Here is a 9,600-nt window from a genome sequence, read left to right as displayed (position 1 = left end):
GATACATACCAACTCTACGTGAGGTGGACCTTTGTTGATAAACTGTACTTTCAGGAGAGGAGGATGGGCCCACCCTGGTGCCGTTGAGCACCACCTCTTCACTCCCCCCATTGATATATTTTTTACTGGAGTGGTAGATAGACATAAGAATAGCCTTATGCACCGATATCACCTACGTATGTTTACACAGTATTCTGAAAAACAAAATGCGGTACCAGAAGCCAAGATGCGAAAAAAATGCTTCTCATTTTCAAAGATAACAAACAATGAATGACTCTTCCCCTTTTCCCGCTCCTCTCCTGTTTCCCTGAAGCTATTTAAGTGGCAAACAAGTACATGCCAGAGAGGCACACGAGTAAGGTTTCGCAGGCGAGTGCACCCTACCAGCAGCCTTCCTTCCGACTGAGCCTGTGGAGCCACCGTCCTCACAGAAGCAGTACTCCTGGACAACGCTCTGGTGAGACCCAACACTGAAGCAAAGTGCCAATCACACACTTCCAGACACTCTCGCACATACTTTTCCTCCCTACGTTCACCCTTTCGCACTGTTTTCACGTTGTTCTCTTCCTTTTTCTTTCCCTCTTTTGTGTTTTCCTCTTTCTTGCACTGGTTGAAGGTCTCATGAGGGAAAATAAGTGCGTGTCACCAAGTGCCACCTGCAAACACCGGCTCAAATTAAGCACTGCTCGCACTAGCCACTTGTCTTTAATTCTAATTTACATCCTCCTGAGTACCTTGGGCCTTATTTATGAAGGCCTTGCGCCACCGGTGCGTCACTTTTAACATGGGAAAAAGTGACGCACCGGTGGCGCAAGGCCTTCATAAATAAGGCCCCTTGTCTTTACTTAACTAAGACGATGTTCGACTTTAGCTAGGCAAGACAACTTCTATTTTTGCTACTGCTGATCCATCTGCCTTGCTGTCTCACTTTGGTGTGTATTGTATTCTCTCCTGTTGGCCCAATGATAAAAGTTGCACCCAGCCTAGAACAGGTTGGACATTATGTATTGTTGTTTCCACGCGTTGCAGTATACTTATTACATTTTAATTGAAATGCACTGTAGCCTGCTCTGCTGTTCCACCTGTTGGAATGCCTCGTCATATATATCACACTCCAAGGGTTCGGCTTAGGAAACCTGCTGTCGACCTAGGACAGTGTTACCTCCTGTGAACCGTGATAGCCCAAAGCCCTTGGAATGTGAATTATACTTCTATGGGAGGAGGGCTTAGGATTTTATCCTCTCACTTACTCCAGGTACATATGTATATAACTTCATTCGCTATATAGAAAGTCCGGCATATAAAAATATATTACAAAACAAAATACAAGTTTTAATAAGGGCGACATTAATGGGGGCACGGGGTGCGTCTACTGTTATTGAGCCACACGCAGTCCTTGCAGTGGGAGCTCGGGACAGGTGTTGCTGTGGATGGATCATGGATGTCTGGATATGTGGGAGCTCTGGGACCGGTGTTGCTGTGGATGGTTCATGGATGTCTGGATATGTGGGAGCTCTGGGACCGGTGTTGCTGTTGATGGATCATGGATGTCTGGATATGTGGGAGCTCTGGGACAGGTGTTGCTGTTGATGGATCATGGATGTCTGGATATGTGGAAGCTCTGGGACAGGTGTTGCTGTTGATGGATCATGGATGTCTGGATATGTGGGAGCTCTGGGACAGGTGTTGCTGTAGATGGATCATGGATGTCTGAATATTTGGGAGCTCTGGGATAGGTTTTGCTGTAGATGGATCATGGATGTCTGGATATGTGGGAGCTCTGAGACAGGTGTTGCTGTAGATGGATGTCTGGATATGTGGGAGCTCTGGGACAGGTGTTGCTGTAGAAAGATGTCTGGATATGTGAAACCCTAGTGGGAGCTCTGGGGCGGGTGTTGTTGTAGATAGATGTATGGATATGTGAGACCTTAGTGAGAGCTCTGGGATCAGTGTTGCTGTAGATAAATGTCTGGATATGTAAAACCCTAGTGGGGGCTCTGGGACAGGTGCTGCTGTGGACTGATGTCTGGATATGTGAAACCCTAGTGGGAGCTCTGGGATCGTTGTTGTTGTAGATGGATCTCTGGATATGTGAAACACTAGTGGGAGCTCTCGGACAGGTGTTGCTGTAGATGGATGTCTGGATATGTGAAACCCTAGTGGGAGCTATGGGGTGTGTGAAGAGCATTCAGGGAGGAGATGGCTTTAACCCCTTCACTGCGGCGTCAATTCCGCCGCAGAGCTAGGGGGGGGGGCGAGCGGCGGCCGCATGCTTGTGACGGAGCCGCTCTGTCGTGAGCCGCGGTTGAGCTGTGCTTGTGACGGAGCGGTTCCGTCATGGCCCCGCCCGCTCAATAGAACGCGCCGCGCAGGCGCGAAATCAGCGCCATGCAGGCGCGGCGGCAGGGCCATGACGGAACCGCTCCGTCATGAGCAAAGCTCAGCCGATGCTCATGACGGAGCGGCTCCATCATGAGCATGGGAGGGATTAATGTTACTTCGGTAACTGTCCGTATTTAGTGTAAATGGAGATGATGGAAGAAGCACTCTGTCATAGGGCCTGGTTGGATAAATGCAGTGTCTTTGGATGGGATTTGATAGCACAGTGGTGTTGGTCCAGCAAAGTTAATCGCAGTATCACTGCGGTTGAAATGAGGCATTCACTGCTATCAAAGACAATGGGATTCCTGTAAAATCAACAGTGTGAAGGGTGTCAGCAAGGACATTGGAGGAGATTTGGGGCGGGATTTCCTAAGATTTCACGCAATGCAGTGCAACAAGAGAAGTTGCTGTGCTACGTTGTAGGAAGGGAGAGAGCAAAGTAGCACAATATTCACAAAGATATTACGCAGTTCAGCTCTCTCCTTAGCCTGGAGCAGAAGCACTTGCGTTAAGGTCAGGATAGTTTATTTGTAGTAAGGAACACCTTCCTGATCATAAAATATCCTTTGACGCTTATTCCTCTTTGTAGGAAGGAGGAAGAAAGGAGGAGAAATAACTGTATTTCTCCTCGTTACACAAGCCTTGGGGTGGTACACCATTTTGGTGCAAACCATGTTTACAAGTCTTTGGAAATATGGGTTACCGTTAAAATACATGGTAGGTGTGAGGCCATGTCCATGCTCCACGCATGTAATGCCTAGCGGAGGCAAGGTAGCATAAGGAAGTGAATTTTTATTTATACAAAGCTACGCAAAGCTATGCAAATTTGTCCTTGTAAATCCCAAAATAGATTTTGCGTCGGACGGTACCTAAAATATTAGTAAATCTCGGCATCAATGTGTGCGCTGTCACCCAGGGAGTTGAAAAAATTACAGTTCTATTGGAGAGAAGAGGGTGCATGCCTGTGGCATGGTGATGTCCTGAAGGATTTGACTGGTAATGTATGTCAATACTCGGTGCAAAGATCAGAATTGGCTTTCCCAGGAAATGCAAGCCACGGCCTCACTAGTTCCCTGGAATGATCTTGGGGCCACAAAGTGGATTTCCACCGGTACCTTCACATGGGTAGGGATGGCATGGGAGTGGGTAGTTGGTGAAGTAAGACCCTTCTCCTGTTCAACTATCATGCCAAGGATCATAACTGAAAACTGGAAGCTATATCTCTCTAAAACCTTTTCCTTAGACATAGCAATTACAGTCAAGCTCAACCTGTAAATCTGCTCTCAAAGTATTTGTCCATCAGGAAGTGATGCAGTTGAGCAAGCTAAATAGCCAACTATGTGAAAAATTCACTGTGCATGCTCCTGTCCACATAGGTTAGCCTCCTAATTAGGATGCTAACCTATGTGTGATTGGCTGGTAGCTTGTTGTGGAACAGTTGGGGAGGATTGCGTTGTCAATGATCCTCCCAGGACCCCTGACTTGCACATTTATGTAAGTATTAATTAAATTAAATTAAATTAATTTGTAAGTATATCTTGACATATGTTTTTTCAGCTGCAATTCAATTTACTGTGTGTCCATTTTGGGTACCTGGCATTATGTTGGTATATGTTTTGTGTATTCATGTGATCGGCTATACATGTGTATTTGTGTGGGATGATATACATGATATGTTTCCAATAACAGTATTATTAACCTGTGTTTTTAACTTTTTTATTGACCCTCTTGCGTGTGGGTATTGTTATGGGCAAAACACTTTGATACATCTGGCCATTTGAGTCTGGGTGGCCGTAGCATCACCTGTGTAGTAATGGGTATGAAATTAATTTCCTTGAAACACAGTTTTGTAAGTTTGACGTTGATTTTCATAGCCCTTCCTGTACCCTCCTTGTTGTGCTTCTTGCCACACCCACTTTGGAACAGCTAGTGGCCTAATTTGAGTCCCTCCCCTTGTTCACACCTACATTTAGACCTAACTAGTCAATTTTCAAGTGCAAAATATTCCCCACCCATGTGGTAATATTGCAAACACATATAGATGCTCCTGGTTTGTGTATGTTTCCAAATGGGGCTTCGTGGATTTCAATTTTGATGTTTGCTGCACACCTAGCATCGTATTCGATGTATACAAATGGCTTTGTGGATCTGGCTAATCATTTTCTTTCGAGGTATCTCTATGGTCGTACATTTCCCATACACTACGTTACTATGTTAATTTCTGCTAATCGGCATTTCTATGCATAAATATAAGTTGAACTATATTGTTCCATGTCTCTTTGAGTTCTTCTAAGTGAATCCCTTAAATTTGGAAAAGAAACATTTGCGCTCGCATTTTCCTTCGTGAATCAGGCTCCAAGAAAGCAGATGGCCTATGTGCCTGCGAGTGCCGTTCCCCACCCCCTCACTGGACCCTGGCATAGCAGTGGAGTGACACACACAATGGAAATATGTTTCTGATATTTTAGGCTACTGAGTCTATTTGTGTTTCATAGTTCATGCCCATCAAAAAAAGACTATCTGCACAGACATGTAACAAAGAGTTCTTGGAACCTACAAGCACATTAAGGACATGTTACATAAACACACAAATACAAATAAATGCACGCAGCCAACAGACCGGTAAAGTTACGAGTAAAAACTGGGAGGGATAGCAGTTACTCACTATGCTGTAGAATGCAATCAGTAACTCACAGATCATCGGAGCAAAGCATACATAGACGTCTGCAGAGGAAGGTGCAGAGTGACATGCTGAGATATTAGGAAAACGTCAACCATAGGCTGTCATCGATACACATGTACAAATACAGAATTGTAATTCAGTGTGCGCAGTGACATGCGCTGACGCTAGGAATACTTCACAGCTCTATACCAATAACGTTTTCTCTTACAGACACATCTGGAGATGCCGTCGTCACTCCTGTCTCTGTTGCTGATATCCTGCCGTGAGTAGTAAACATACAGCTCTTGATAACTAAGAATGACTTCTGCTGAGATAATCCCAAATTCACCTTCTGTTTCTTCACTCTTTTGATCTCATACAGAGGGATTGATGCACCAAGGCTCTGGTTGCAAAGCAATTAATGTTTCTTCACCATACTGATTTGCACCTGTCACGGCCTATTCTGGGCTGTGATGGATGTACTGATTTGTCAGTGAGCAAAATCATTGGATTCACAAAACTCCTCCCTCACCCATATTAATGACGCCGCCTTCCCTTTCAGGCCCGGTTCTACTTGGTGTGCCAGGAGGGCCAGGCCCCTCCTCAAGAGAGCCCCCTGGTCCACCCAAGACCCTTTTACAAGTGGAAACATCTCAGTTTCTTTGTTTGTAAGCTGGACTTTCATGGGACGCCTTTAAAAACGCAGAGACATGGCTACTCCTCCGTTATGGCGGAGGAGCGTCACCTCCCTTGCTGGAAGGCAGCAGAGGCAAATGACAAAAATAAAATGATAATAAAACAATTTTAATATAATTTCATTTTTCTCCTGTGAGCTGAGGGAAGGGCGTGGCCATCCATAGTAAGCTTCAGCTGCAGCACCAGGGAGGAGGGGGAGTGGTGAGCACTGTAAGTGTGCATGGCGGTTTGACCGACCCTCTGGGGCCAGCCAAACTCTCATGCGTACTTAGCCTTTCTGGTACCCGAGCTGTGTTGTAAAGCCGGGTGGAGAACCAACACCTAGTCCATGTCTGAGCACCGTTCCACGGCGCTCAGACCAATCCCAGCACTGCTCTCAAGCAGGGAAAAGTATTCCAGCATGAGAAAAGCCATGGGATTAGGAGCTGGGCGCCTGTGCAGTGTGCAGCAATTCATGGATAGGATGCGAGGATTGGGAGCAAGGCGGCAGCCATGGGAGCAGGTAAATGATATTTTATTTACTCATAATTCTTTTTTTTTGTTTGTGTTCCCCCTCCCCCGCCCCAACACTTCCCAATATGAGTGGCTGCTACTGGACAAGGGTAAAATCAGCAAGATTGTAAGGTGATGTTATCACATTCCTCTCCAAAGTACACACGAACAGCCGGATAGCCTCAGACCAGTGACATCGTGAACCCCCCGATTTGTATTTCTTTACTGTAAATATTCAGTTCACCAGCTTATTAGGCCAAGTGCTAAAGTGGGGGATTCCCTACACCCCTGATCCAATGAGGTGAGATCTCTGGAGATGGTAGCATGAAACACAAGGAGAAAGGGTAGGAAAGTGAGATAATGTGAGAGGAATATGAAGTGAAAAACATACTGGGAATAATATATTAAAGCAAGCAACTACCTGATCACTTGGGTGTACCAAAATGAGTTGCATAGGTAGTGGTATTGTACTGTATTTTACCCTTTACAGCAGGCTAAATAATGCTTGCACAGCCTTACTTAAATACTGTGTAGTTCCTTTGACCAGATTTACTGTGGAGTTATTAAATAGGTTTATGCAAAAACATACCAAGATTTGAGCAGGGCACCTTTAACACTTGAGATGAAGTGTACAGCTGAGAATTGCTGCTCCAGAGGCCAGACAATAACTATTGAGTGACCTTACACCCAGGTGCCAAGGAACAGCAGTAACTTGTCTGTTTTCCTGAAAAAGCGAAAGAGAGCAGCTAACAATTGAAGCTTTCATGGCTCTCCTGCAGCCGATAGAAATAAAAACTTTGCTAGCATTCGCACCAAGAATTTTGGATTCTAATAAGGACACGGAGGCGAGGATTATGCTTTCCCTTTCTTTATTGTAAACATTCAGCAGCCAATGAAAAAATGTTTAATACACACAATAAACTAAATTTCCCACAATGCCATGGTGCAACACCACCAACCATAGAGTCTGCGTCCCTATAAGTAGGATCCTCAACACCAATTCTTCCTCTTTCTTTGTCTTGAATGAGCATTGTCCATTACATTCCCAACTGTCCAACTTCAACAGCTTTGCAGAAACTCCAAGTGACTTTAACAGGAGCAAGTTAGCAAAGGTCCCAATTCAAAAATAATGTATGACTTGTCAACAAAAATACCCAACAACGTGAAGAATCACTCCCCTTTCTGTTCTGCTCCTGAAACAGAAAATATAAATCCTTAATAACTGTGGAAGACATTTCAATCAGGGTGGGTAGCATCATACAATAACAATCATGAATTGTACATTGGGCAAGATAATCCTCCCCTCCATGTCCTTAACCCCTTGCCTGCGTGGCTTATTCCCCCGCTGTGCTGGGGGACAGGAGGCACGCACAGCGCCCCGGTGCTCATGACGAGCTCTCATCATGAGCCACAGCGGCCGTGTGCTCATGACGAGCTGAGCTTGTCATGGCCACACCCGTTTCTGTATAACGTTCAGCACAGGGGGGGAATTATCCCCGCGTGCAAGCATTGCGGCCGTTATGACGAGCTGAGCTCGTCATGAGCATGGGAGGGGTTAATGGAATTGAAAATTGTTGGCTTGAATGCTAGCAAACTTTGTATTCTAGTCCAGGACCGGAGGCTTCGGATTATGCTAGTTCAACACTTCTCTAGCACCACAGAGTATCGTCTACAGGTTTATAATAAAATTGCTTGATTGTAGGATCAGAGGACCAATCAACTGACTTTATTATGCCCTGTACACTTGTGCCTAACGTGTATGATTTTGATGCCATAGCGCCTCTCACTGAATAAGCACCAAACAATTGTGGATCAATGCCAGCCTCTGTCGTTACATATCTAAGCCATCTCCCAATAGTAGCAGAGGTAACTGGTTTGAAAGGTTTTTGTAGTGCTATTAATAGTCTTGTACAGCCCTATGGCTGTATAGGTCGGGTACATTCTTCATATACCTTGAGGCACTTAACTACACACAATTTATCGTTGGAAGGAAAAGCATTATATTCGATGGATCATGAAAAAGTCTTTGTTATCGCAGAAATCCAAATGAAACCCTTTCAGGGGAGAATACCCTACCTGTTAGGTCAAGAACTCTGACTACAGAGACTCTTCAGCAAGCAGATAAACAAAGAAGCATAGCCAATTTAGTAGATAACTGTTTCCTAGAGAAATGTACATTTTTTTGGCCAACTTTGGAATAAGTTTAATACCTTAGGGACATCCCATAAAACAGAATACTTAGCCGTAGAAGGATTCGCCACCCGAATTCTTTTAAGAAGATTGCATACCAAGGGGTGCATACCTCCTGGTTTACCATCTATATGGGCCTGTCACGCCAAAATGGCGGATCAGAAATTGTTCACTGATTGTAAGATAACGCTTTGGATGCTTTTGGGAAAGAAAATGTATCACTTTAAAAAGTTCTGCCTCCACTGGATCCACATGCTTCCCCAAGCACCAACCCGACCATGCCCACCATGCAGAGGAATATTGTTTCCTTGTGGAAGGAGCCCAGGTTTGCTGGATGAAGCCTAAAGTCTCTTACGAAACTCCTGGCAACCTCCATTGTTGCCTGAAAGTCTCCAGGCCATCAGGGACAACTGCTTTGACAAGAATAGTGGATGCAATTCCCCCTGAGAGCCCTGGATCATCGTCTGAGACCATGGCAGGAGAAGAGGGCAATCACACGCCAGCTCCAGTAGTATGGGGAACCAACGCTGGGCTTTCCATAATGGAGTGACTAACAGGATCTCTACTTTCTGGTGAGATATTTGGTTCGCTACCCTGGAACTAAGGACGAATGGGGGAAATGCATAAATCAATGTCTTCAACCAATCCTGTGTATTGGCATCCAAGGCTTTCTCCAGAGGATCTGGTCTCCTAATGAAAACGGTCTCTAGTTGGCGATTGAGTCAAGGGCCCCAGATTGAGTGAATCAGATGTAACAAGGCGGGATGGAGCTGCCAATTGCTGCAGTCCCTCAAATGACAGGAATTCCAGTCCGTTATTGCGTTGTCCTGCCCCGCAAGGTGCTCCACTATTATCGATATCTGGCGAGAGAGGCAATAATGCCTAAAATATTTGGCAATCTCTGCCAACATCGGGGATTTTGTGCCCCCAGTTTGTTGTTATATCTCACTGCTAATATGTTGTACATCCAATGGAGAATGCAACAAGATACCTTCTTGGGTGAGAGGGTTCGAATTGCAAATGATCCCGCCAGGAGCTCTAGGCAGTCGATATGCAATGACAACTCCTGGAGGTACCATCTGCCTCCTGTGGCTATTTTCCCACAGCGATTCAGAAAAGGGGGTGGTGATGGACAGAGTATCTGAATTAAACAGAACACTCGTACCCAGTCAACAGAT

The 9,600-nt window shown here is 45.2% G+C and overlaps 1 protein-coding gene across 1 annotated transcript in view; it reads left to right on the top strand.

Annotated features, from left to right (window-relative positions):
• Positions 1–351: 351 nt before the first annotated feature.
• Positions 352–9,600, top strand: part of LOC147711507 (basic phospholipase A2-like) — a 111,350-nt gene continuing 102,101 nt past the window's right edge. Inside the window, exons 1-2 of the mRNA XM_086920200.1 lie at positions 352–457; positions 5,276–5,327. Coding sequence (XP_086776326.1) covers positions 5,288–5,327 — 40 coding nt within the window. The 5' untranslated portion in view covers positions 352–457; positions 5,276–5,287. The remainder of the gene's footprint in view (positions 458–5,275; positions 5,328–9,600) is intronic.

This window comes from Lissotriton vulgaris, chromosome 5 (genome assembly GCF_964263255.1).
Source record: "Lissotriton vulgaris chromosome 5, aLisVul1.2, whole genome shotgun sequence".
In the NCBI taxonomy this organism is placed as follows: domain Eukaryota; kingdom Metazoa; phylum Chordata; class Amphibia; order Caudata; family Salamandridae; genus Lissotriton; species Lissotriton vulgaris.
Note: the sequence above shows the minus strand (reverse complement) of the source record. Positions and strands in the feature narration are given on the sequence as shown.